This window comes from Oryza glaberrima, chromosome 4, assembly GCF_000147395.1.
Source record: "Oryza glaberrima chromosome 4, OglaRS2, whole genome shotgun sequence".
In the NCBI taxonomy this organism is placed as follows: domain Eukaryota; kingdom Viridiplantae; phylum Streptophyta; class Magnoliopsida; order Poales; family Poaceae; genus Oryza; species Oryza glaberrima.
This window is the reverse complement of record NC_068329.1, coordinates 20,236,907-20,263,844: the sequence shown is the minus strand read 5'-3', so window position 1 is coordinate 20,263,844 and position 26,938 is coordinate 20,236,907. Positions and strand designations below refer to the sequence as shown.

General features: G+C 43.6%; 4 protein-coding genes across 4 annotated transcripts; 2 read left to right on the top strand and 2 right to left on the bottom strand.

Moving 5' to 3' along the window:
* Window positions 1-4,782: 4,782 nt before the first annotated feature.
* LOC127771454 (uncharacterized) lies at window positions 4,783-6,655 on the bottom strand. Its single transcript, XM_052297367.1, has one exon. It carries the CDS (start codon window positions 6,517-6,519, stop codon window positions 5,524-5,526), a length of 996 nt encoding a protein of 331 aa, XP_052153327.1. The 5' UTR covers window positions 6,520-6,655; the 3' UTR covers window positions 4,783-5,523.
* A 161-nt stretch (window positions 6,656-6,816) lies between these two features.
* Window positions 6,817-11,578, bottom strand: LOC127771455 (plant UBX domain-containing protein 4-like). The gene is made up of 4 exons (XM_052297368.1): window positions 11,279-11,578; window positions 8,710-8,998; window positions 7,487-7,582; window positions 6,817-7,401 (listed from the first exon to the last, which is right to left on the bottom strand). Exons 1-4 carry the CDS (start codon window positions 11,458-11,460, stop codon window positions 7,033-7,035), a joined length of 936 nt encoding a protein of 311 aa, XP_052153328.1. The 5' UTR covers window positions 11,461-11,578; the 3' UTR covers window positions 6,817-7,032.
* A 2,986-nt stretch (window positions 11,579-14,564) lies between these two features.
* LOC127769986 (protein NRT1/ PTR FAMILY 6.4-like) lies at window positions 14,565-19,117 on the top strand. Its single transcript, XM_052295648.1, has 5 exons — window positions 14,565-14,615; window positions 14,730-14,838; window positions 15,021-15,238; window positions 15,306-15,871; window positions 18,068-19,117. Exons 1-5 carry the CDS (start codon window positions 14,613-14,615, stop codon window positions 18,951-18,953), a joined length of 1,782 nt encoding a protein of 593 aa, XP_052151608.1. The 5' UTR covers window positions 14,565-14,612; the 3' UTR covers window positions 18,954-19,117.
* Window positions 19,118-21,291: 2,174 nt separating this feature from the next.
* LOC127771389 (betaine aldehyde dehydrogenase 1) lies at window positions 21,292-26,183 on the top strand. The gene is made up of 15 exons (XM_052297291.1): window positions 21,292-21,544; window positions 21,670-21,812; window positions 22,553-22,633; window positions 22,720-22,868; window positions 23,489-23,581; window positions 23,663-23,786; window positions 23,908-23,973; window positions 24,121-24,187; window positions 24,359-24,435; window positions 24,506-24,619; window positions 24,932-25,009; window positions 25,094-25,245; window positions 25,323-25,383; window positions 25,521-25,627; window positions 25,781-26,183. The coding sequence occupies exons 1-15, from the start codon at window positions 21,430-21,432 to the stop codon at window positions 25,869-25,871; spliced, it is 1,518 nt and encodes a 505-aa protein (XP_052153251.1). The 5' UTR covers window positions 21,292-21,429; the 3' UTR covers window positions 25,872-26,183.
* The last annotated feature ends 755 nt before the right edge of the window (window positions 26,184-26,938 follow it).

Below are 26,938 nucleotides of genomic sequence, written 5' to 3'. Positions count from 1 at the left end.
TATTCTAATTATATTATGTAGTCCTGATTATTTTAAATTAGCAAAAAGCGTGATATTCAATTACAGCCTGAAATTATATATTAAAAAGCATTTGTACTATATAAATTTGATGGACTATGTACGTAGTTAATTCGGTTGTTTATGGCATTGTATGTGTCAGCTTGGAGTGGTAGATAAGTAGATACCCACGCTATCTCTCTCTCTCTCTCTCTCTCTCTCTAGAGTCTAGAGAATGTCTAGCACAAGTGGGTAGTACTAGAGCAGTAAACACCTTCTTTCTGAAAAAATCAATTATTATTTTTATGTTTAGATTCGAAGCTAAGAACTTTTTTTTTTCTGATCAGTACGTATGTGCTGATTTCTGTTCTCAGCTTTATTTGTTTATGCTAGCGGGGCTACATGCATTGAGCTTTTGGGATGTTTTTATGTTCGGAGTAAGACAGCCAGATGACTAAAATTAATCTACTTAGATCAACATAACTTTATTTTATTATACAGTATAATCTTGTTAGCCTAATTAATTATTTTCTGTCTAGATTCATCGGGGTTAGCTAGTTAGATTAGCATAGCAAACTTGTGGTGGGTTGAATTTAGCTTGTTCGATTTCACAGTTTTGGGAAAAGTGATTTCATCCTCGAGGGATATCCATTTGTTTCGTGCACGTCACCTAAATAGTCATAAAAATATAAAAAAAATAGCAACATAGATTAATATAAAATATATAACTCTACAAACATGCAAGTTTAAATTTAACTTCTATAAGTTGTAACAAAAATAACATAATAATCTATGTTGTTAACTTTTTTTTAAAAAAATAATAACTATTTAGATGACATGCGAACAACGAGGCGATGCCCCTCGAGGGATGAAAATCCACATCCACAGTTTTGGTGGTTTTTAGGGTGGGTGAGTGGTACTAGCCGTGTAAATTACTCATAAACATGGTAGAGCAGGTAACCAACCACTTAATCATTGGGCAATATATAACAGCCGGTTAATTTTAAGTAGAGTGTTTCATGGTGTGAGAAAGTGCATTAAAATTAATAAGTCTACTCTACGAGTGAAGTATGAAATCGGCTATTCTACCCTCTAGAGTATTAAAAACACTTTTAGAAAACCTTAATGTCTTAAATGTTTTACTATAACAATACTGACGTGGCTATAACATAACAATAACTTATTAGACAATGGTTCAGTTTTTAATGTTCGCTACATGCTAATCTTTTTTTTAGAAAATGGGATAAACTCTACCGCTACATCAAAATCTCTAGTTAATAAAATTCGTCATATTTATAGTACACTGACATATTTAACATATTTAGCCACTAATTAATAACCGATTGACCAAAAGCAAGTGGCGATGTCAATTATGTTGTTTTTGACTCCCGATCATATCAACTTACCATCATGGGCTGCGTTTAGTTCCACGTTAAAATTAAAAGTTTAAAGAAATTGGAACAATGTGACGGAAAAGTTGAAAGTTAGTGTGTGTAGGAAAGTTCGATGTGACGGAAAAGTTGGAAGTTTGTGTGTGACCGAGTTTAGTTCCAAACTTTTTTTTCAAACTTCCAACATTTCCGTCACATCAAAACTTTTCTACACACATAAATCTTCAACTTTTCCGTTACATCGTTCCAATTTCAATCAAACTTTCAATTTTAGTGTGAACTAAAGCCATACCTGCAAAATCATCCATAGGGTTTGTTAAACCGGCTTCATACTGTAGAAATTCTTTGGATATAATCACTTCAAAGTTGAGTAGCTTTTCCCTAGTACACCACACGGTGCTCGTAAAGGTAATAGAAGGAACAAGTGCAGTCTACACTGTCGCTCCACTCAATTCTATCATCATGTATGAGTTACGACTGAATGCTAGCTGAAAAACGGACTGCTACCACTACTGGTAAATAAAATGACAGAGAGCGACATGAATGCAATCAGGACATATTCTTTTCCCAAGTCTAGCCATGCCCCCTTCTTTTCTTTCTGTAAAAATGCAATGCATTTTCTTTCATGCATGGGGACGATGAACATTTTCTCAGCCGTGCTGTGTTTATATTGCTGCATATGCATGTTGCATGCAGATGCAGCTAGCTATTCTACCACGAGTAGTAGACCTATGCATAACATCCAGTTATAGTAACTCATAAACAACTTACACCGTGTTTAATTAGATCTAAAGTTTTTCTTGAAACTTCCAACTTTTTCCATCACATCAAAATTTTCCTACACACATAAAATTCAAACTTTTTTATCACATCGTTCCAATTTTAACCAAACTTTCAATTTTGGTATGAACTAAACACAGCTAGAGATATTCAACCGTGGATCAACCAGCTATAGAGCATGTATGTTCATATTATTACAGCAGTTGATCAAATTTAGTGATACGTGAGTCGACGGTTGAGTCGTATGCATATAAATTTCGTTCCACCACTTCTCATCCATTTCGGTGTTCTCCTCTCCCCTCGCTTGTTGAGTTGTTCGCAGCAAAAACTTTTTTAAACAGATTTACTCGTACACTTCACCTGGTAACCAATCGGTAATATCACGATGCGTACGTGTGATCGAACTGATAAAAAATTCCTTGAAGCTGCCAGTTTTATTGCAAGTGATTAATTCATCGCCACACTAGCCGGGTGGTACTACTGCTGCCACCATGCTAGAAAATCTGAATACTAGAACATTTATGTGTTATCCTTTGCTGTGGACCTATATATGCATACTCTGCTCATCATGGAACTCGATCGGGTGTGACCACCCCTGACGGATCTGATCATTCATGCATTCCCATCAGCAGCAGGGTAGATCTATAAATGAACATGTTTAGGAGAATGACGACTGCACGGCTGCAAGTTGGTACGAATACGTACCCGATCACGTTTCCTACAGAGTTATACTTATACGTAATAAATGAAGTGATTGATTATGTAAGGAGATTGTTATGTACGTGTCTCAACTGTTCGACTCACGTGCAACTGAATTTAATAAATAGTTGTAAATAGCCGTAGTGCATATGAACCAGGGTTTGCAATTTCGAAACCCTGGTTTTTGCCCGTGGGGGCCGAAAGAACAAAAATTTCAGTATTTTTTTACAGATATTTTTGAATTTTTAACCTATTTTGACTAAATTTGACCAAATTTATAAATATTTGATTAAAAAAACCAAAAATTTCGGGGAGATTTGTGCTTGCCGGTGGGGACCAAAATTTTGGAAATTTCCGAAATTTCAAACGAAATAACAAACACTGATATGAACAAGTTCTCCTTTTAGTTATATATGGTTAAATGTCTCTAGTTGTGCACGGGTTATATAACTGGGTCATACGTATAGCGGTACTCGTTACGCAAATCGTGCGTTTTAATTTGTTCCTCACCGACGGTGACGACGATGAGTCCAGCCGGTGGCGTTTTCAGCGTTTAATTGCAGGGAAACGGACAATCCGCTCTACTAGCTAGCAAATTGATTGTTGCACGCGTGTGATTAGTGATTAGTTTTGCACACGGGAAACAGCTTGCTCACTGTGCATCACTTGGATGAGCTGAGTGCTAAAGAAAACGAACCTGAAGTATACTGGCCAACTACTCGTACAGCCGCCTCCTCTCCTTAACTATGAAGTGGGGATCAGAGTTTCAGGTTAGCATTGCAGTGTTGCAGGATTGCAGCTTGCGCAGCAGCAGGCATCGTCGTGCTTTGCTTCGCCTCCCGCGGCACGCAGACTGACGCGCGGCTGGACGCCTGGACCGGGGCTTATTGGGGGAATCCGCCGATCGAGCTGGAGCTGGGGCTCGAGTGCACTGGAGCACTGAACTTCTGACGAACGGGTGCAGTGCACTGGCTGGGCATCCATTCGGTGCAGCTGAGGATCAAAGAGATATGCGATTTTATGCCCTCCTAGAAAACAGGCTTCGTCGCCCAAATGTCGTTCCGTAATTTATTTATTTATTTATTTTTGCTGAAATGGCATTCTTAAACCGAGGCTACACGTCAGAACGCTTGCCCTCTTGAAGGAAATTCATACTCCCTCCGTCATGTCCCACCCAATTTTAGAATGTTATATCATGAGACGGAGGTAGTACCTTTTGTGGCCTCTTTTTCTATTTCGCCTCCGGCGACGGTAGCGGGAATAGCCACACCAGCATCAACGCCAGTCATTTAGCCAACCTAGCCCAGGGAGAAGGGAGTGATTACAAAGAAGCTTCAAGTAAAATGTAGCAGCCATGCCCATGCGTGTACCCATGGCATTCATGCAGGTGCTGGTCACTTGGTCAGCAACTTTTCGCTCAAAATCCGTCCACATCATTGTGGTACTGCAGCACGCCGCTACTCCCTCCCAAAAAAAAATACAAACCATAGGTTTTTTGCCAACGTTTGACTGTCCGTTTTATATGAAAACTTTTTATAATTTGTATTTTCATTGTTGTTAGATGATAAAACATGATAAATACTTTATGCGTGACTTATCTTTTTAATTTTTTTCATAATTTTTTCAAATAAGACGGACGGTCAAATGTTAGTCACGGAAACCAGGGTCTGTCTTTTTTTTTTTTTTTGGGACGGAGGGAGTACTACCGTGAAAGTCAAACAAGAGTTTCAATGAGTACCACTATGGTACTGCTCTTTAATTTGGGTCACTGATTATGTGGACCTGCTGACTCTCTCCATTATATAAGGTGTTAGGATTCTAGGGAGGTTTATATATCAGCTACTTAAAATTAGAGGACAGTATTGCAGAAGATCTGTACTATCGTATCGAAACTCTCCTATAGTCGATGTTTGGCTCCTGCATGGTGTAAGAAAAGAAAGAGGCACAAGCGCAAAAAAAAAAAAGACATTCCGATGTGTAAGCCCCTGTTGGAGAACGTTATTTGGATGAAACTCCTTTTTTACCATGGCATAATCCCAAATTTCTCAGAACATTGCTTCAGCATATTGATACCGATCCATGACTTAACCAATAGTCTAGTAGCATTCTAATGAGTTGCATTTTGTTGAAACCACACGAATAATGACATATTGTCCTTTTTCTTGTAGTATAACGTAGTTAAACACCTGAAGACGCAACTGTTGAGGCTGCGCTGTGGAAGGGAGCAGGGCTCCTCCCGGAATAGATCGCCCCACCTGGTCGTTTATTAATATCGCGAGAGATAGATTCCTGTTATTGTTTTATTTTTTCTGTTTTCAAGGGGTGGCTGTTGTAATCTCAAACTTCTCTAAATCTTAATACAAAAGATGAGTAAGCCTTTTGCGCATTCTCGAAAAAAAAAACGTAGTTAAACACGAGTTGGTGCTATTGGAAAGCACATCTCATGCGAACGAATGGCAGTCCAAATAATCTGAACAGATATCTTCCGTACAATTACTACTGTTACGTGTGTAAGAGTACTCTTTTGAAATGGTCAGGCAAAGCACCAGGTCATTGTAGTTCCCCAACCTGGTTGATAGTACTCCCTCTGTTGGATGGAAGGATCCACGGGAGCAAATGGACGAACACCTTGTGTGCGACATCACCGATTCACCATTCAACGGCAAGCACTGGAGTCCTCGCCATCCGATTCCAGCTTCCACCATGGCTTCCCCTTGGAATTCCTCGTCAGCTCATCGATCCCATCCTCGTCACCGTCCTCCTCGAACACCACCTCTTCGTCGTCGTCGTCGTACCTCCATTCCAGCCTCTTGAGCACGTCCCTGTCCCGCCACTTGCCGGACACAGACGGCGCCGCCTTCCTGGCCTTACCGGCGATCACCTCTGCCCAGCTGAACCCAACGTCAGCCCACCTCGCCGGCCCGGACTCCCCGCCGACGACCACGGACCGGACGCCCTTCTCCCTCGCGAGGCGCAGCAGAGGAGCGAGCTCGTCACGGGCCGAGACCAGCATCAGGCACCGAACGGACCCTCCGTCGAGCACCTCGTGGGCGCGCTCAAGGAGGGAGACGGACGGGGTCGGGGAGAGCTCGACGGCGACGCGGGCCCTGCGGAGGTCGTCGGCGGGGGAGCAGGGGTCGGCGGCGGCGGTGAGCTCGCGGGCGGCCTTCTCGTACTTGGAGAGCTTGAGGGAGAGCGCGGCGGCGAGGCGCACGCGTCGGTCGCCGCGGGAGGAGTCGATCCGCGCGAGGCGCTTGGCGTGCTCGCGGGCGTGGATCGCGTCGAAGTGGCGGAGCAGCGTGTCGCGGGCGCGGAAGCGGCGGCCGCAGACGCGGCAGAGGTGCACGGCGGCCGCGGCGGCGGACGGAGACGGGGCAGGGAGGCGGTGGCCGGGGTGGACGAAGGCGGCGGAGAGGCGGACCCGGCCGAAGGAGGTGGCGGCGAGGTGGAGCCGCACGGCGGCGTCGTAGAGGGGGAGGGTGGAGGGGGGCCGGGAGGCGGCCAAATCCCAGAGGACGGCCACCGGGGTGGCGGGGGCGCGGGTTGCCGGCGTGGTGGAGGTGGAGAGAGAGCGCGACGGTTGGAAGAGGAGGTTAGGGTTAGGGATCGCGGCGAGGAGGCGGCGGCGGAGGTGGGAGAACGGCGGGAACATGGGAGTGATTTCAGGCTAAGGATCGTGTGTTCCTCCACCCGGAGACTGGGCTTTGAGCAGCTTTTGCCTTTTGGATACAACCATCAACCACGTAATACCTTAATTTTGAAACAGACTACAGCACAAAAATGATCTTACCTTTCACTGGATTTGTGGAACAAATGCTGTCATTGACAAAAACAGGGGCTATTCAAGTCAGAAGTTGAAATGAACACGAATGATTTGATGATATATCTCGATGAACAGTTAACAGCTTTTCAAGCAACAATTAGTCAGGATCAAATTGAGGCACGACAGTTTGTTGCAATTCAGGTAATTACTATTAATAGGATTATGAACTTCATTGATGCCACTTAAAAACCGACATGGCTATCGTTATGTCTGTCTGTCGATGAAACCAGCAGTCTGGTTCGATGCAGAATGTATTCCAGTACAGTATCTGGCATGATAATCGACAATTTAAGGACACCGGGTTCTTGTTTCAAAGACAGCATATGAGACGTGCCCCTAGGCCTACATCTTCTGAATGATGACAGAGTTCGCCAGACCAGCTTGCTCGACGGTCTGTGCTGGATCAGCCAGCTGCTTCGGCGGGAAACCAGTCTGCAGCTGATAGGGCCTTGTAGCCCCAGGCCGAGAGGCGTCGATGAAAGACCTGATGTCGCCCACCGTGTGGTGCATGTTGAAACGGGCAACCATGCGAGTGCCATCGGCCAGCCTTAGCTGTATGGATGTAAATGGGAGCGAGTCGTCCACAACTATTCCAACGGACCTGCGGGGTTCTTGAGTGGCAGGAGCTGGTGCCTGGCTCTCTTCTGCAGAAGATCCACCACCAAGGGTTCTTCCAACACCCTGGAAGGGTGATGGAGGCCTTAGAGGAGCCTGTGAATAAAGCGATATGCAAAGGTTAATATATCGGACTGAAAACTACAGTCAAGTTACAGCCATACAGGAATGAAAGGCTTACCTGATAGTCTTCCAGTCGTTTGATAACATTCACATGAACAGGTGTTCTTCTATCAGCTGGCTCCAACTCCTGGGGGCACTGGGACTTCTTGATGCTCTGAAAAGCAAAAAAGAGGCACAGTGTGTTACAATTACCCCAATGGTCAACCATTCTGGTGTGTACACCATTTTTATGTGTTCTATGAAGGACTAGGAGTCAAATGTTGGATTGTTGGTAACTAGGACTGTCACCGCATTTGACAAACACTAGACTGGTTGTCTACACAATGAGCAATGATAAATTTAACTCCCCCTGTTTCATATTATGTCGTTTTGACCGTTTTCCTAGTCAAACTTTTTTAAAGTTTAATCAAGTTTATAGAAAAATATAGCAACATTCCCAACACAAAATAAACATATTACTAAAATATCTTAAAAGTTAGTTTTGACAAAACTAATTTTGTATTGTAAATGTTGCTAAATTTTTCTATAAACGTTGTCAAACTTAAAGAAATTTGACTAAGAAAAAAAGTCAAAATGACTTATAATATAAAACGGAGGGAGTGAAAGATCTGGGTCCTGGAGAGGGAAGAGAACAAAATACATATCTCACAAACAAAAGACAATCTTTAAAGGGAAAAATTAGCGGAAAAAAATAATACATGCTTGGCACTAAGTAATAGAGGAAGTACGTAACCATATTTTGTTCTGGCAAGAGCAGGGCTGGATCATGTATTGAGTTAGGGAATTATGGATTCTAGCTTATTGGCTCGGTCAACAGGAGTTTTCAGATGCTGCTCATACCCTGCCAGCCTGCCTTGCCAAGAACTAACTGGGAGCTAAGGTGTAGCACTGGTTGATAATTAGAAACTGGGTCCAGAAGAGTGTCCATTAACGATTAGTAACTTATGTAATTGTCAGTTAATCATGACAGTCCTTGAGCATTACTCATTTTACTACAATCCTATGAAATCATCTGGTGGGTGGACATAGAGCTATAGTAATTACTCCTTTTCAGGGGGAAAAAAAAGAAGGGCAAATGAAAGCAAGAAGGTAAGAGTAAAGCTTGTAACTGATGTAATTTTAGAGGATGTCTCTCAATCCAATATATCAATTCTCAATAAAATTGAAACATCAAAAGTTATGCAAAATTAATGGCGGAAGAGAATCAAAATGAGTTCATATTGACACCATTGGATTGATGTATGGTAAAATTGGCCTAAATAACAAGTCAAGAGAAATCACCTCAATGAAATCAGCATTTGCAGGATCATCATAGTCCCTCAGCGGACCATCATCTACAGTGAATCCATTGTTCCAGAATTGTATATTGTGAAGTACATTCCCAGGCGGTGGAGGTGCAGCTGGTGCTGTCTCTCCTGAAAGAAGTCGACCAGTCCCTGTAAAGCTTCTTGAACTGGAAGATTGATCCTCAAATGGAGGCGGTTGATCTTGGAGAGCACCCATCTGTCTAGCTTGTTCGAAGATTGAGTCCACAGTGTTTCTTCTTGTTGGGTCCTGAACAAGCATCCCACTGCATATATATACATAAAAATACATAAGTAATAAAATATTAATATAAGATCATCACAAGAGGTCCTGCACAAAAAGCAGAAGAGTGGACCCAAAACTATATTACTATATTTGTCACTTAAGGCAAATAAGTAAAACATAAAAGCACATCTACTAAGTCACGGATAACTGATTAGGGAAATTGCTGTTCCCCAATGGTCCTTAACTCTGTAGCCATATCCACTTATACAGAACATATAAAAGTCAACAAGCTCAGGTGTGTTTTATTCATGCTGCATGATTAGATGGGACTTGGTGGATGAAGAAAAAAGGGAGGTGGGTGTGGCTACGAACTACAAAGGTTAGGTTGTTATGCAAAAGCCTGCACTGGCGCACCAGAATCTCCAGATGTTGGAATATCAGACCACAACAGATGCTCATCTCATGTTAAACCATGATTAAAATTTAAGGTGTCCTTTAACGAGTCTCATATATGGTATAGCAAAAGAAAAGACAGTAACCAGATTAGACAAGCAGGCCATGTGATGTCAAATCCTTCATCAAATTCTCACTATTTCCCTTGCTTGTCCTACAGCTGATATAAGCCATAACTTTTATACATAATAATTTGTGGGTAAAACTTTTACATATGTGTTCTTAGCAATTCAAAAGCCAATGCTATAAAATAAAATACAAAAAGAAAACGAAATCAACTCCAAAATTATGTTTTAAAATTCAAATTTTGGCATCGGGTTATAAGCTCGAAAACCATTATGATGGGAGGCACTAAAAACAGAGCACTTTGCTGAGTACAACTGGAGCCATGAAGCATTAGAAGAATATGTTCAATGAATTCAAAACTGTGATGTTCTTTTGGCATCAGTGATTGTGAATCTAATGGTTGCCAAATGATCTCAACCCCTGTTGAAACCACCTCAGGGGGTTATACAACAACAAGATAAACTGAACAGCAGCTTCCCAGATCCTACAGCTGGCACAGCAGCAGCAGTAGTACATCAGAGTCTGTTGCTGCTAGAAACATTATATGGCATAAAAGTACTGACGGGTAAAATGTAGTAACAGCATGGAGCCTAAAAAAATAAAGAACTACTGAGGAGAAAAAACTAGCATTAACATTAGCACATAAAATGGAACCTACTCAACATATATTGTTTGCAAACCACATGGTATCACTAAAAAGAATGAAGAGCTAACCCACTCAACATGTATTAATTGCAAACCAAATAACAGCAAGATCCTGTGCGATTTTGCTAGCTATATGGACACCATATACAAAATAACAGTACCATAGGAATTCATTGTTGCAGCAAGGTGGACAAACAAAGAAATACTTGACAGAATTGGAAGTTTGAATAAACAGGTTCAGGACTAAAGGATGATCTGGCAAACCATTAAATCCGGAAATTTCATTTCAACAAATTAATGGTCAATGTTTGCTGCAAAGTACCGCTGAACGTGGGGGTTACTATGTGCAAAAGGCTAAAACATTCAAACTATAATATGGGCGTTGGGTTTGACAAGAGACCAGACTTTAGGAGTTGTTCTATCACATGCTTATTATGTTCAATTCCTCATTAGTAAACTTCATGGTATGTGAAATGGCAGATGACATGGTCATGTCACAAATGTATCACATTCCCCCAAATAAAAAAAAGTAGGATAGGGTAAGATTTTAGGATTGGATGATCCAATCATTCCACAAACTGATCAAGAACACCACACAAGTAAAAAAATATTTTGCAGAAAACACGAGATAACTGAAATGAAACCATTTGCATGAATTGTCTTTTGAGTGGATGACTCATATTTTGTCATCTCATGGATTTTACAAATCTAATCTAAACCTATAAGTTTATCTCTAGTTTCAATAGTACAATGATGAAAGTAATCTATCCGATCATAAAAATATTCCACACTACAAGTAGCAAAAAGCAAAACCAAACTAAAATTCGTAACCATTACACCTGAGTTGGTCGGAAATATAGTCAGAATTCTGCGGGCAGCGGAACAACCGCCCAGTATGCGGCACAATTCCTGAACCAAATGAAACAAACCTAATCCACACAACATGGACAGATCAACCGCTCAACAAGCCCAAAAAATAACGAATCACTCCCGAGACTGTCTAATCGGAGGATCAAGCTAGGTCGTAACAACAACAATCGAGCGGTGGGAAGGGTTCCAGCGCGGCAGTGCTCGAACGCACGACGCGATCACCATCAAATCGGCAGCGGAAACTAGATTGATCCGAGGAAAGTTATATATACGGGGGTATCAATACCTCTTCTCGCCGCCGGTGTAGTACTCCTGGGGCTCGTCGGAGTCGCTGCCGCCGCCGCCGCCGCCCCCAGGGAAGCCGGACGGGCCGCGGCTGATGTCCGCGAGGGTGCGGATGGTGGGGCCCCCGCGGCCGCCGGACGCCGGCTTCTTGTCGCCGCCACCGCCGTTGTTGGAGGAGCTCATCGCCGCCGAGGGGTGGGGGTGGGGGGATCGAGGTCGCGGGGTGGAAGGTAGGGTTTGGCTCGCGGGTCGCGTACTCGGCGAGTCGACGAGCTCCGCTCTGCTGGGGTTGGGGGGGTTCGGTTCGGGGTCCCTTCGGGATGTGCGGGGTTGCGGTTGCGGAGGTATCACGCGTTGACAGGTGTGCATGACGTCAGCAGGGGGTTATCCCTGGGCCACCATTTTTCGGCCTTGTGGGCCGTCCAGTACCATGAGGGTTAGGCCCAATTAAGGAACTAGGGGCCCATGATTCTTTGAGCGTAAACCCTGCCGCACTAGCATTTCTCGACTTCAATGAAATCTTTACATTCCCCGTCTAGTGGGCAGTAGCACTACATTGCAGATTGCACACGGAGAAAGGTAACTCGTTGCTTCCAGGAATCTATGATGCATCCAGATGTTTTCTGCGCAGAGTGGTATCCAAGATTTACCATCACACCACCTTTTAACACGAAATATGGACTATGTATATGCTGTCATCAAGAATTCAAGATTAGGCTAATACTCTTACTAATGTTCTTCACCATGAAGTAGGTATGGCAATGGTTCGGGTCGGGCACGGGTAGAGCAAAATCATACCCGACCAGATGCCTAGTATTGCCCGCCCAAACCCTACCCAATAGAGTTAGCAGGCAAAACTCTGTGCATGTACCCATACCCGGCAGGCGCGGGTATGTCCGGCGGATACCCAATGGATCTCATATGAATAATAACTTGAAAGATATATAATTTAACAAAGAAAAATAAAATCAATAATTTACCAAATTATCGGTTATCAACAATAATTTGAATTACATCACAACTTAGTATCAACTAGCATCACAAATGAACCAATAGAAAGGGTATAAAAATTAAGAAATGAGTCGAAATTAGCTAATACATATGTATCGGGTCGGGCATGGGTTATCCACGGGTAAACAATGAAACCCGTCTGTTGCCCATAACGTCTTCGGGTCTCGGGTGAGCGTGCCCATGAGTAAAAAATCACACCCACACCCATGCCCATCGGGTCGGGTATCCACGGATAAAAAATCACAATCACACCCACACCCATGCGTAAAATTGCCATCCCTATCATGAATGGAGTAATAGGATACCTGAAAAAAAAAAGGAGAGAGAAGGAGAAATAGGAGATTCGCAGCCTAGCAACGTCGCCACCGTAGCACGAGCCAAATCGATCACAATTCACAAATTGTCACATGCGTGCATCCAAAATAGCTGGGTATATCTTGCCTCGCCGCCGCCCGGTAGAAACGTCCACGCCGCCGGGAGCCCCACCCGTGCAGCACTCTTGCAACATCGTCGAGAACACAAAATAGCTGGTATACGTAGCAGGAGTAGTAGGATTTTTGTTCCATCAAATTTAAGCACGGTACGGCTTGCATGCATGCGTGCGTGCGAGCATTTACTGTTTCTGGAAAATTTTAATGTACGAAGTATTTCGGGGAAAAAGAGTTATGCCACGGTACAATGAGTTAATGAGAAACACGGCATGAGAGTGAAACAGACGGCAAGACAATCACCCAGAAACTCAGAAAGTAAAATTAAGCAGTAGTACGTGTTTCCATTTAGTTCCAATCATTGTTCACGAACGCTGAACGCACGTTACATATATTCCGTAAATATATATGCCGTTTCAAAAAAAATCAGTAAATATGCGCAATACAAGAATTAAGGTCTTATAAGGCAAAGCACATATAATAAATTCAAATTCTTCTATCAGTGGGAGTTGGGGTTGGTTCCATCACCTTATTTATTTTTTTTCTAATCTCTTCTTACTATAAAATTATGACCCACTAACACCATCGTTAATTCTCAGCCGTTTGATCAGTAGATTTGATCATCTCTGAACCGTTGGATAAAAAACACATCTCAATCCATCTCACACGTCACCACGTTAGGCTATATTTTCCATCACGAGAGGCCCATCTAATTTGATCATGGCCCAATTCAATGGTGAGGGATTTTCATACCACCTCAATTTACCAAATGCAACCGCCAATCTCAACAAAATATTTCGCTGCAAGGAGCAGGGTTTCCACTAGTTTTAAGAGTAGTTGTGTGTCCACAGTACAGGGATACAAACCATTTTTATTATCTTAAAAAATAAATTTAAATTCAAAATTTGGTGGTTAACTCTCTTGATGCAGGTTCCAACTGCAAAAACAACAGGCAAACGTTAACTACACTGGGGTGTGAGGAGAAAGAATCCAAACGATGGCTTCAGTTTTCTCTGCCCACCGATGATCGGTCCATCCGTGCTTTTCGGTTCTAACACCCCCCCCCCCCCCCCCCCCCTAAATTTTGACAAATTAACCTTTTTGGAAAACTTATTTGGCCATGATGTCATCGGGGTTGGCATTGAGATATCTCTTTAGCGCCATGGCAACATGGAGCTGTTAGTACTAATAAAATGTGATGCATGATCTTTTTCTATGCATGTGCGCTTATGGTGGAGTGGTGATATGAGCAACATGAGTTTCGAACCGGCACCACAATGAAAATCTAAGACTTTTGCCACTACACTAGCTGAGCACATGTTTGTACTTAGGGCCTGCAACATTATTGATGTTGTTTGTTGCTCAGCGCCAAGTAATATGGCACTGATCTCCTATGGCATAAAAAAATAGAGCCACCTCAGATGAAATGTCGGTGCCAATAACCATGGTGTTAAAACCTTACATTTTAGTGCTAACCCCGATGGTGATGAGCCAATGGTTTATCTTTAGGATAAGTTTTTTGCACGATCTATTTTTGAAATAAATTTTCTAAAAGGGTTGATTTGTCAAAATTTCAGCTTTCTCTACTAAACCTTGCGTTACAACTTACAACTTGTCCTCCAGGGCAAACTTTAGTCGCCATTTCCACTTCTACTTTGGAGCATTTCGTAATCATTTCCACTTGTCTTGATCTACCGGAAACCCGGAAGAGGGCAGTAATTAAAAGCAGGAATAAAATGAGACGAGGGAGAGTAGAGAACGATCACACACACTGCAAGAGTGGAATCGAAACCTCTCAAGCACTTATTTTTCCCTCTGCTATATATATAGGTTCATTCCTCCCTTCTTACAGGCCAACCTCGCAAAGTTGCTGCTCCTCGCCCTCCCGCGCGCAACATGGTGCGTCGTAGTAGGGAACTCGATTAAGACGCTGATGCGTGATGTAATACGCTTAGTAGAGTAAGTCGATGCTTATTGGATCTTTCTTTAACTGTATGTGTGTACACGCTGTAGGTTTCTGCCGGCGTTCATGGCGGCGACGACGGCGTGGTGGTGGATTTCAGGGGAAACCCGGTGGACAAGGGCCGGACCGGAGGATGGCTCGGAGCCGGTCTCATCCTAGGTATGGCATGTGTGTGTGTGTACGTTGTGCACTTGTGCTTGGTCACGCCGGCCTGTTGGGTGTACTTTTTTTTTTTCTGTTAGTTTTTGTTTTTTTTTTTTTGCGAGAGCGTGCGACTGCGACGACGGTTTTTTGTTCATGGTTGTGATGATCGAGTTTTTTTTTTTTTTTGTCGTGATAAGGGACGGAATTGGCGGAGCGGGTGTGCGTGGTGGCCATCTCGATGAACCTGGTGACGTACCTCGTCGGCGACCTGCACCTCTCCAACGCCAGGTCGGCCAACATCGTCACCAACTTCCTGGGCACGCTCAACCTCCTCGCCCTCCTCGGCGGCTTCCTCGCCGACGCCGTGCTCGGCCGCTACCTCACCGTCGCCGTCTCCGCCACCATCGCCGCCATCGTACGTACCGCAGCTGCGCAGCACACAACACAGCATGATCTCCCTTGTCTGACGTCTACACGCGCAGGGTGTGAGCCTGCTGGCAGCGAGCACGGTAGTGCCGGGAATGCGGCCGCCGCCGTGCGGCGACGCGGCGGCGGCGGCGGCGGCGGCGGCGGAGAGTGGTGGGTGCGTGGCGGCGAGCGGCGGGCAGATGGCGATGCTGTACGCGGCGCTGTACACGGCGGCGGCGGGGGCGGGGGGGCTGAAGGCGAACGTGTCCGGGTTCGGGTCGGACCAGTTCGACGGGCGCGACCGCCGGGAGGGGAAGGCCATGCTCTTCTTCTTCAACCGCTTCTACTTCTGCATCAGCCTCGGCTCGGTGCTCGCGGTCACCGCGCTAGTGTACGTGCAGGAGGACGTCGGCCGCGGCTGGGGCTACGGCGCGTCGGCCGCCGCCATGGTCGCCGCGGTGGCGGTGTTCGCCGCCGGCACGCCGAGGTACCGGTACCGGAGGCCCCAGGGGAGCCCCCTCACGGCGATCGGCCGCGTGCTGTGGGCGGCGTGGCGCAAACGGAGGATGCCGTTCCCGGCGGACGCCGGCGAGCTCCACGGCTTCCACAAGGCTAAGGTGCCACACACTAACAGGCTCAGGTCAACACTCTTACACACTTAACTGTTCACATTGATATCATTTTCAATCATATCTTTTCTTTTTTGCAAAGTTATAAAAAAATATCTACATTTAATTTGTTGTTAAAATTTGACAAATACATCATAAATCCTGAAAAAATTAGTAATATTGCTAACTTGTTAAAATTTTGGTATTACCAAAATTAATTTGGTAAGATTTATTTTGGCTACATTCTGAACAACCCTAAGTTACTAGTTGTCTAGCTCTGTACCGTGTCATGTCAATGTGTCATATACTCATATGATAGATATATAACAGAATGACCCAAATTCAAACCACGCTATAAAATTCTCCGATTTTCGAAATTAAATATTTGAAGTGTTCGTCTGAAAAAACTTGCTATTTTGACATAGACTGATAGACATGCACATTTTTTACTTTTTTAGGTGATACAGTATAGTCATGATTTATATGATTCCAGCGGATGAAACGTAGACGAAGAGTTGGCTTCAAAAAAGAAAAGTAGATAAAGAGTTCGATACAAGCAGCTATTCAGTAAAGGCGTATATTAGTAGAAGTGTTTTCTGTGTTGCGAGTGACTATGCCATCTGAAACGCTTGAAACGAACAAGAGAAACTGGAGACGACAAATTTTGGTAGATTTCTTGCCTGTACAGCACGTAGAACCATGATAATTAGGAAAAGGATACGAATGAAACCGACAGAGTTTGATACCAAAAATACACGGAAGAGAACCCTATCTGATCCGATGCTAGGATTTCGCATATGCTCCTATATATCGGTAGATCATTGCTTAAGTAAGCAGAGATTGATAAATTGGCAGTTGTACGTGTAATCCAAAGCCAATTAATCCTAGCAAAGCCACCACACCGGATACAGGTCCTCTACAGTATAGCAGAGAAGGACTGTAGCTACAGTATTCTGTGTCTGCTACAGTGAATCAATGCTGCAAACATTGTTCTATTACTGTAGCAAAGTACTATGTGAACAGTAATCTTTTTACTCTGTTCCTATTTACTGTTTGGATCTACTGTAGGAATTTGTTTTAGACGGTTGGATGTAGATCCAACAGCAAACAACACAACCTAATGCAGAGCACTGTAGCTCCCTCTGCATTCTCTCCTCCACTGCAGAGGATCCAAATTGCCCCCACAATTTGGATCCTCTGCAGTGGAGGAGAGAATGCAGAGGGAGCTACAGTGAGTGGAGGAGAGAATGCAGAGGGAGCTACAGCGCTCTGCATTAGATTGTGTTGTTTGCGCACGTATTACTACTAGGAAGCTACTGTTTGGTAGTAACTGATTTTAGATGCCCACAAAATAAGCTCATATAATTGATCTATAATGAAATCCAAGGTTATATGTTTGCCCTGTTATTGAGAAAACAAATCTCATGCAGTATTAAGTGTTGCTTGCCACACTAAACACTCATAGTTGGGAGCCGAAGGATCTAAACCGGCATGCTAAATCTGCAAATCATCACCTCCATGCAAACGACCCGTCACTAAAGATTTTGTAGCAAATGCTTCTGAACATTTTGGGGAGCACTACAAAATTTTTTTGCAGAACACTGAAAACTGACGAGGAATGGTAGAGAGGGCTCAAAGCAGAACCGTCCATGCCTTGCAAAATGTAGTAAACTTCATCAAACTGCGTTGCGAACGACCAGCGTTAGCATACTATGAATCCAAAGTTGTCCATCATGCATGAATCAAACTTGACATATCACATATAGTGATAACAAAGTTTGCATCTTAGCACGTGTTGTAATATGGCTGGTGAATCGTGATCTGCCCTTTCTATTTTATCATAGTATTATTAATGTGGATTATTTGCTCCATATGTCTTAAAATATCTTTTCGAAAACAAAATCTATTGCATTGCTAGAAACACTTGCATGTAAGTCATTATTTTCTAAGTTTATTTTAAAATAATCGAGACAATCGGCAGTGACTTCATCAATTGTTGGCCTAATCTTTCAAATGTACTCAAAGCATAAGGTATGCGTGCGTGTGTTTATAAGGGTGAGTATATGCACGTTTTGAGCACCTGCATTTATATTATATTTGAAAAATATATTTAACTTTTATAATAAAACAGATAATCCGTAACAATAATAATCCGGCGAATAATTTATTTTGAATGGCCCCGAGATCTTTAGCATTCTCTGTTTCTTTGTTTTTTCGTCTGAGCGTAGGTGTCTGGACAAAGCCGCAATCGTGGAGGCCGACCTGGCGGCGGCGACGCCACCGGAGCAGCCAGTGGCGGCGCTGACGGTGACGGAGGTGGAGGAGGCGAAGATGGTGGTGAAGCTGCTCCCCATCTGGTCCACGAGCATCCTCTTCTGGACGGTCTACTCCCAGATGACCACCTTCTCCGTCGAGCAGGCGTCGCACATGGACCGCCGCGCCGGCGGCTTCGCCGTGCCGGCGGGCTCCTTCTCCGTCTTCCTCTTCCTGTCCATCCTCCTCTTCACCTCCGCCAGCGAGCGGCTCCTCGTCCCGCTCGCGCGCCGCCTGATGATCACACGCCGCCCGCAGGGGCTGACCTCCCTGCAGCGCGTCGGCGCGGGGCTCGTCCTCGCCACGCTCGCCATGGCCGTCTCGGCGCTCGTCGAGAAGAAGCGCCGCGACGCGTCCGGCGGAGCCGGCGGAGGAGGCGTCGCGATGATCAGCGCGTTCTGGCTTGTGCCGCAGTTCTTCCTGGTGGGCGCCGGCGAGGCGTTCGCGTACGTGGGGCAGCTGGAGTTCTTCATCAGGGAGGCCCCCGAGCGGATGAAGTCCATGAGCACGGGCCTGTTCCTCGCCACGCTCGCCATGGGGTTCTTCCTGAGCAGCCTCCTCGTGTCCGCCGTCGACGCCGCCACGCGGGGCGCGTGGATCCGGGACGGCCTGGACGACGGGAGGCTGGACCTGTTCTACTGGATGCTCGCTGCGCTCGGGGTGGCCAACTTCGCGGCGTTCCTGGTGTTCGCGAGCCGGCATCAGTACAGGCCGGCGATACTGCCCGCGGCGGACTCGCCGCCGGACGACGAGGGCGCGGTCAGGGAGGCCGCGACGACAGTGAAAGGGATGGACTTCTAGCTCGAACTCGAAGTATGCTACTGCTGTGTACCTGGATGGCTGGAGAGCTTATGCCGGGTTAATTTGTGTTTTGACTCTCTAATGTTTTCTTTTCTTTCTCCTTGGAGCATCCTCAAAATTATTCAGCAACGAGTAATGCTGAAATTACCGAAGTCTTGCAATTATAGACTCTGAATTGTACTCGCTCTGCCCTCTGGCGCATAATGTAGGTCAATGTTACCTCTCTTCTACAAAGACTACAGCGACTTACAAGTTACAACCCGTAGCAAGAAAGTCACATCTATACATAAATACTACCTCCTTCATTTCAGATTATAAGACGTTTTGACTTTTATCAAAGTTAAATTGTTTTAAGTTTAACTAAGTTTATAGACAAATATAATAATATTTATAATACTAAATTAGTTTCATCAAATCAATAGTTGAATATATTTTCATAACAAATTTGTCTTGGATTGAAAATGTTATTACTTTTTTCTACAAACTTGGTCAAACTTAAAGCAGTTTGACTTTGACTAAAGTCAAAACATCTTATAACCTGAAACGGATGGAGTACTAGCGGCAGCCGATGAATGCAATGCAGTCAGCAAATGGATACTCCCTCCATTTCATATTATAAATCGTTAAACTTTTTTTCAAATATTTTAAGTTTAACTAATGACAAAATATGATAACATCTTCAATGCAAAGCAAACATTGTATCAAAATACATTTGATGTTAAATTTTATTAAACTAATTTAATGTTATAAATATTACTATTTTTTATAAACTTTATCAAGCTTAAAGAACTTTGACTAAGAAAAACAAACCAACTTATAATATAAAACAAAGGTAGTAGATTCAAAGGAGGCGTTTTTATTTGGTAGTAACGTCCATTTGCGAATGAGATCATCTACCTTAAGTTATATTAATCTAGGTAACTAATATATGAGCCCACTTTACTACAAATCCATATATCAGTGACTTAAAATCACCTAACATTATGGTAGAGTATCAGCGTCCATTTGTTTGTTAACCGTAGATATGCTATATATTCTTTTTCCTAAATAAGTAAAATGTATGTTAATTTGGTAGGGGTAATTACCAACGTTGCCTACATTTGAGTAGCACTAGAAGATAAAAAAGAGGAAACAATCTTAGTGGATAGGATTTCAGCGAGCTCATCTTCTTCCACACCAGAGAGGGAAAGAGCATGACGGTGTTGACGAGCTCATGGAGAAACAAGACCATGGGGATAAGTCGGCATCAGTCGTCCCCAACTCCAATGAGCAAATCTAGAGGGCGGGATGGTACTGGGAGATGTAGGGGAGCGAAAGGGCTCGAGCTCTAGCTAGCTTTGGGGTAGTAGAAGGGTTTGAGCTCGAGGATGGGAAGAGCAAATGAGCTTAGGCTAAAGGGAAGAGGCGAGTGTGTAATGATGGTGGCGGCGTGGGGAGTCAGAGGAGAAGAAGGGAGAGGTAGAGAGAAGATGGGGTGGTCCAAGGTGCAAGGCGTTACCTTTGATCTTATATAAAAACACTACATGTCGGTGTCCTAAAGTAAACCTTTGATAATTATACTGTGCTCAGCATGTAATATACTATGTTTTTTTACATATGAACACCTTTTTTCCTTTCTAACTTTATACTATCAATGATAACCATGTCTTCCTACCCTCTATCTTTAATTTTTACAATGTTGTTATTATAGTTTTAACAAATTTTGAAAAAAATATCTATTGATCCTCTTCGATTTACTTCCTCCGTCCCAAAAATCTTGATGCTTTAAGGTTTCTAAGACAAATTAATTTCATGTTAAAATGACCAGATTACCCCTAATTATTTGATTCAATTGTCATTTCATTGATTACATGAAGTACTGTAGTAGTACAAAGAATTTGTAAAGAATCTCTGCATACAATTATATAATAGATTTGTTTCAAAGCTCATCGAATAGAAAAATAGTCCCACTTCTCCATCAAATTTGCTACTCCCATAACATTATTTGCGGGACAGAAACTCTTAAACGATTTTTTTTCACGGAGGAATTTTTATTAAGTAGCCATGTTAGTGTCGAACTGCTGATGGCGACGCTCATGCTGCCATCCACCGCGCCACCACCAAACCAAGTCCACCAACACGTTTACACGTAAGCCGATGCATTCTCAGCTCGCACGGCAGTTTCCCACAGTGGTGGCGCACTGGTGCCATATGCCCACCCATCACAAAGCACAAGCGTTCGTAGCGTCGCGACGAAACGCCACGCCACGCCACTATCGCCTTTCGCGACCAACACTAGCGGAGTCCATGTCACCCCGATCAAAAAGGTATCACGGGCTCAATAAAATAGTGGCGTTTTTCCTTTTTTTTTTGCTCTCATCAATCGGTGAGAGAGAGTGCTCGTCGTCGATCGCCCAAGGTCCGGGACAACCCAAAAGGCCGCGGCGACAGCGGAGCAGCAGCAGCAGCAGCTCGCGCCGCCCCCCAACCGGAAGCCATGGCCGCGCCGTCGGCGATCCCCCGCCGCGGCCTGTTCATCGGCGGCGGGTGGCGGGAGCCGTCCCTCGGCCGCCGCCTCCCCGTCGTCAACCCGGCCACGGAGGCAACCATCGGTACTCCGTCCCTTTGCTTTTGCCCCCCCCCCCCCCCCCCATATCCCCTTCGCCCGCATTTGGTTTGCTCCATCCCAAGCACGGGATTCCGGTTAATTTGTTTGTGGGTTTTGTGATCGGTGAAGGTGACATCCCGGCGGCCACGGCGGAGGACGTCGAGCTCGCGGTGTCGGCGGCGAGGGATGCGTTCGGCCGCGACGGTGGGAGACACTGGTCGCGCGCGCCTGGGGCCGTGCGGGCCAAGTACCTCAAGGCGATCGCCGCTAAGGTGCTCAGCTTCTATGCCTCCTAATCCTGCTATTAGTTTGGACTTTGGAGCTAGATGAGTTGTTGAGCAGAGCTCTCCTATGCTGCTAACCTGCTACTTCCACCTTGCTGTGTGACTGAAACTTACTTTCGGGGATTGATTAAAGGACGCTCTTAGTGCCGTAAACTGCTTCTCAAATTAGGTTGATCAACTCGGGTTTAGTATTGAAAAGAAAATTCATACTTATGTCCCATTTTTATTGCAAGTCGGTATTTTACTTCTGTTGTATATGATCATAGGAAGGGGGTGCACATAACAATATATTAGGAACAGTAGGAAAAATTGGAACAACATATCAGGAACAGTGAAAAATCATGGCTAGTTTAGTCTAGCGGAAATTATGTTTACTGGAAGCTGTCAATGGGTAGCAGATGAGATTCTCCACTAAAGACAATGTTGACTTGCCCTTGCTGTTACAACGAGTTCACTGTTGATTATCTTTGAACAATGGGTTTCTCAGACTTCAGTTTTTACAGATGGAAGCTTTCTCAGATTGAATGTTATTTCCAGTATGTTTACTTAGTTTACCCTTTTTGCTGAACTTTAAATGGAAAGCCCCAAGGCTGAAATTTTTGTTATGATGAGAAGCCCATAGTATAACTTGATCGGCGCTTTTAACAATTGGTGCCCACCCTGTCATTAGTATTTTTGTTTGTTATAACCGGCAGTACATTTATTGAAATGTTGTGAACTGGCTGCAGATTAAAGATAAGAAATCTTATCTAGCTTTGTTGGAGACTCTTGATTCTGGGAAGCCTCTGGATGAAGCAGCTGGGGACATGGTATGTATTATTATTCACACTATGGTTTTTAGCATGACACAAGATTTTCCGTGCTTTATTTGATGCCTTGGCCTTGTTAATTTTAGGAGGATGTCGCTGCATGCTTTGAGTATTATGCTGATCTGGCAGAAGCTTTAGATGGGAAACAACGGGCACCAATCTCTCTACCCATGGAAAAATTTGAGTCCTATGTACTCAAAGAACCCATTGGGGTTGTTGGACTTATCACTCCCTGGTATAAGAAATACATACCTTGCCTTGAAAAATTGATACTGTTTAATTGTATCATAGTATATTTTTTTGGCTTCTGGGATGTTGTAGTGTATCGAAATACTTTGACACGTCCAATTTCCCTCGTCTTATTAGACTCAAGGTGTTTTGTTCACACCGGAAGCAATTGTTCTTATTTCAGTCTTTTCATGCTTTTGTTGGTTCATGTTTGATAACAGAAGACCAATTGGAAATTTCAAATTCCTCATGTTTTGCATCTGTAGTTTTGTTTTCCTGTCAGAGGAAAGACTATTAACAAAATATCATGATCCTTTTGTATTGTTTACCTTTTGTACGTGATCATCCAATAACTTTGAAGTTGATCTTCCCAAGCCCCCTTCAGGTATTCATACCAATCTAAAACTCTAAAAGTGCTATGTTGATCCATAAAAAATAGTGGTGGCGTTCATTGCCACCTGTTGATTCCTATCACATGAGTACAGACATGCACCCCTATAACATATTGATGTTTTCCGTGTTTCATTGCTTTGTGTAAATGCGCTTTAGGCTTATGAGATAAAGAAATTTGAGTTATAGTAAAAGGCTAATCGTTTGGATTATTTTCTTACTCATGCATACATGAAGGAATTATCCTCTGCTGATGGCTACTTGGAAGGTTGCACCTGCCCTGGCTGCTGGGTGTACAGCTGTATTAAAGCCATCTGAGCTTGCTTCCCTGTAAGGATCTAAGGATTGATCATTTACAATTCATTTATGCAAGGTTTGTACCCCATGACTAAAAATATGTTTTTAAACCAGGACATGTTTAGAGCTTGGTGGAATATGTGCAGAAATTGGATTACCTCCAGGAGTCTTGAACATAATTACTGGTCTGGGCACTGAAGCTGGTGCTCCATTAGCTTCACATCCCCATGTGGATAAGGTCAGACCTCTTCCTAATATGTACTACATTCATGTGCTTACAAACACACTGACAGAGTATCACATATTTTTAAGTGACTACCCTAAGTTGTTTTTGAATTTTATGTGGATCCTTTCTGTAGATTGCTTTTACTGGAAGCACAGAAACTGGTAAGAGGATAATGATTACTGCTTCCCAAATGGTCAAGGTTTGTTCTCTATATATGATCATGCCCTGAAGAAAATTTCTAATAACTTCCGACATTGAATGCTTCTGTCGGAGCAAGAAACCTGTGCATTATGCCTTGATGTCCTCGTAAGTCTAATTATATTGTGCTTTTTTTTTTCTTGAACAGCCTGTTTCGTTAGAGCTTGGTGGCAAAAGTCCTCTTATTGTCTTTGATGATGTTGATATTGATAAAGGTATTAGGTATCTTCCACTCTCCAGCTTTCCCACGTCAACTATGCTCCTAATTCAATTATGCGATGTTGTCAAATCACTTGTTTTTTGTTTAATTCATTACCTGCAATTCTGTAGTTATTCAAGTAAGTATTGCTAGCTAATTGTATGTGTATGTGCTAAATTTGAAACAGCTGTTGAGTGGGCCATGTTTGGGTGTTTTGCGAATGCTGGTCAAGTCTGCAGTGCTACTTCTCGTCTACTTTTGCATGTACGTATGTTCTTCTGCTTATTTTACAGCTTAAGTCATGTCCTCGTACATGACATGAAGATATGCACAGGAGAAAATTGCAAAGCGATTCTTGGATAGGTTGGTTGCATGGGCAAAGAGTATCAAAATCTCAGATCCACTAGAAGAAGGTTGCAGGCTGGGGTCAGTCGTTAGTGAAGGGCAGGTAATGTAAATAGCTTATTGCAGCTCCTGAAGTTCAGTTGCAAATATTCATTTCTCTTGTGAAGTGTGAACCTGTGAACTTTGATGAATATTTCACGTCATTCAAAACAAAATTATTGCTCAAGATAATAGTGAAATACTAAAAATGCATGTAACAGTAATAGTTTACTTCTTTGGAAATTGCTTTTCTTGCAAATATTGTATTCTGCAGCCATGCCTTTCTATACAGCCTTAGATACCTTGTCATCTGAATAACTGCATCATTATGTAATTCGGTAACTCGGACGACTTAAGAACCTTTTTCTCATTTCAGTATAAAAAAATAATGAAGTTCATCTCAACAGCAAGATGTGAAGGTGCCACAATTCTATATGGGGGTGCCCGACCACAAGTATGTATCCTTAGACTTCAAGTTACATTAGTCCTTGGTTCCTCAGTATTTGATCCTAACCAAGCTAAATTGGTGTACTGACAGCACCTCAAAAGGGGGTTCTTTATTGAGCCTACTATTATAACAAATGTTAGCACATCAATGCAAATTTGGCGAGAGGAAGTCTTTGGACCGGTCATCTGCGTTAAAGAATTTAGGACAGAGCGTGAAGCAGTAGAACTTGCAAATGATACTCAGTGAGTTGCTTTATGTGGAACTGTGGAAAAAAAAAATTAAGCCTGTTCTTGTCTTTTTAATCTGCTTCTTTTCTCAGCTATGGTCTAGCTGGCGCTGTGATTTCCAATGATCTAGAGAGGTGCGAGCGCATTTCAAAGGTAATTTTGGGTTGAATTACGACGTGCCTATCAATTTTACCCTTGACTAAATAGCTGGGACCCTGGGATGATGATAACCTGGTAATGAAATGGATGTATTTGATCTCATAAATCCACAATACATGTGAAACCTGCAGGCTATCCAGTCAGGTATCGTTTGGATAAATTGCTCGCAACCATGCTTTGTTCAAGCTCCATGGGGAGGGAACAAGCGGAGTGGTTTTGGCCGGGAGCTAGGACAGTGGTGAGTCTATTACTATACTTATTTAGAACAGTAAACTCATACAAATGTGATAAGCAGTTAATCCGCAGTGCTTGATGTCACAAACTGTGGCCAACTGAACAAGCATTGGCTGTGCAATCTACATCCTCTGAAATGTCTTTGCTTATGCTTCAGGGGCCTCGATAACTACTTGAGCGTGAAGCAAGTCACCAAGTACTGCTCAGATGAACCATACGGATGGTACCGGCCTCCATCCAAGCTGTAGATTTGTCATTCGTGTCAAGAGCGACGGAGCACGTCATTACCTGAAAGCAAGATCAACCCTGTACATTCAGAACGGACGGACAGAATCTTCTTTACAGTTGCTCTTACGGTCTTACAATAAGCCTTGCATGGCAATAGCAACTTATGAATTACAGTATATGATACTGCGTCATCAAGCAAGCCATGTGTGCTGTATCAGACTATCATTCGCTTTGTCGAGCACCTGCATTTGTCACCACTCACCACTGTTAAAGCAAGAATGCAAAATGCAAAATGAAAAAGAAAACTGCAGTATGCTGTGTTTATGTGATTACCTGCTAGGCTGCTACTCTGTCTATCTGCATTTTTTTGAACCATCATGAATTGAACGAGCATGGCTTGAGGAGGTCCCTGGAACACTAGTCCCGCGGGGGCCGGAGCTCAATTCTCCGAACCCCATTGCACCGTCATGAATTGAACGAGCATGAGTTAGCAGGTGATCTAGCGACCTGAGGTCGCGTTCCCGTTCCCTGAGCTTTGCAGTTTGTACCTCTCGTGAAACGTCAGTGGGGGTTCGGCGTTCAATTCTCCGACCCCCGTGAAATCACGAATTGAGAACACGCCTTCTTCTCGGGCGATCTGAGTGAATACCAACCTCGCTATTCCCTCCGTCCCAAAAAAACTTAACCTAGAAGAGGTCGGTCTCTCCTAGTACAACGAATATGAACTATCATTTGTCCAAATTCGTTGTCTTAGGAGAAAAAAAACTCAACCTAGAAAAGGTTGGCCCCTCCTAGTAACGAATATGAACTACCATTTGTCTAAATTCATTGTCTTAGAAGGGATTACCAGCTATATACAGTAGAGATGATGAATTGATGAGTGCAGAATCCTTGTTGGTTGGACTGCGTTGAAGTGGGCCTTCAGCCATGGCAACATGATCGAGCACTGAGTTGTTCTTGTTCATGTTTGAGATAACTTCATATCCAATACATTTCTTGAAACTAGTGTTTATCTCCAAAAATCCATTAATTTTTCTAGAGCTATGATTACATATGTATGAGTCATTAACAACACTTGTATGAGTCA

Excerpts from the sequence above, each read along its gene's own strand:
- LOC127771389 (XM_052297291.1), top strand. The coding sequence starts at position 21,430 with ATGGCCGCGCCGTCGGCGATCCCCCGCCGCGGCCTGTTCATCGGCGGC. Across the intron at positions 22,869-23,488 it reads GTTGGACTTATCACTCCCTG|GAATTATCCTCTGCTGATGG; the intron begins GTATAAGAAATA and ends GCATACATGAAG. Across the intron at positions 24,188-24,358 it reads TGATGTTGATATTGATAAAG|CTGTTGAGTGGGCCATGTTT; the intron begins GTATTAGGTATC and ends AATTTGAAACAG.
- LOC127771455 (XM_052297368.1), bottom strand. The coding sequence starts at position 11,460 with ATGAGCTCCTCCAACAACGGCGGTGGCGGCGACAAGAAGCCGGCGTCC. Across the intron at positions 8,999-11,278 it reads TACACCGGCGGCGAGAAGAG|TGGGATGCTTGTTCAGGACC; the intron begins GTATTGATACCC and ends ATATATATGCAG. Across the intron at positions 7,583-8,709 it reads CAAATGCTGATTTCATTGAG|AGCATCAAGAAGTCCCAGTG; the intron begins GTGATTTCTCTT and ends TTTGCTTTTCAG.
- LOC127771454 (XM_052297367.1), bottom strand. The coding sequence starts at position 6,519 with ATGTTCCCGCCGTTCTCCCACCTCCGCCGCCGCCTCCTCGCCGCGATC.
- LOC127769986 (XM_052295648.1), top strand. Across the intron at positions 15,239-15,305 it reads CCGCCACCATCGCCGCCATC|GGTGTGAGCCTGCTGGCAGC; the intron begins GTACGTACCGCA and ends CTACACGCGCAG. Across the intron at positions 15,872-18,067 it reads CCACACACTAACAGGCTCAG|GTGTCTGGACAAAGCCGCAA; the intron begins GTCAACACTCTT and ends GTCTGAGCGTAG.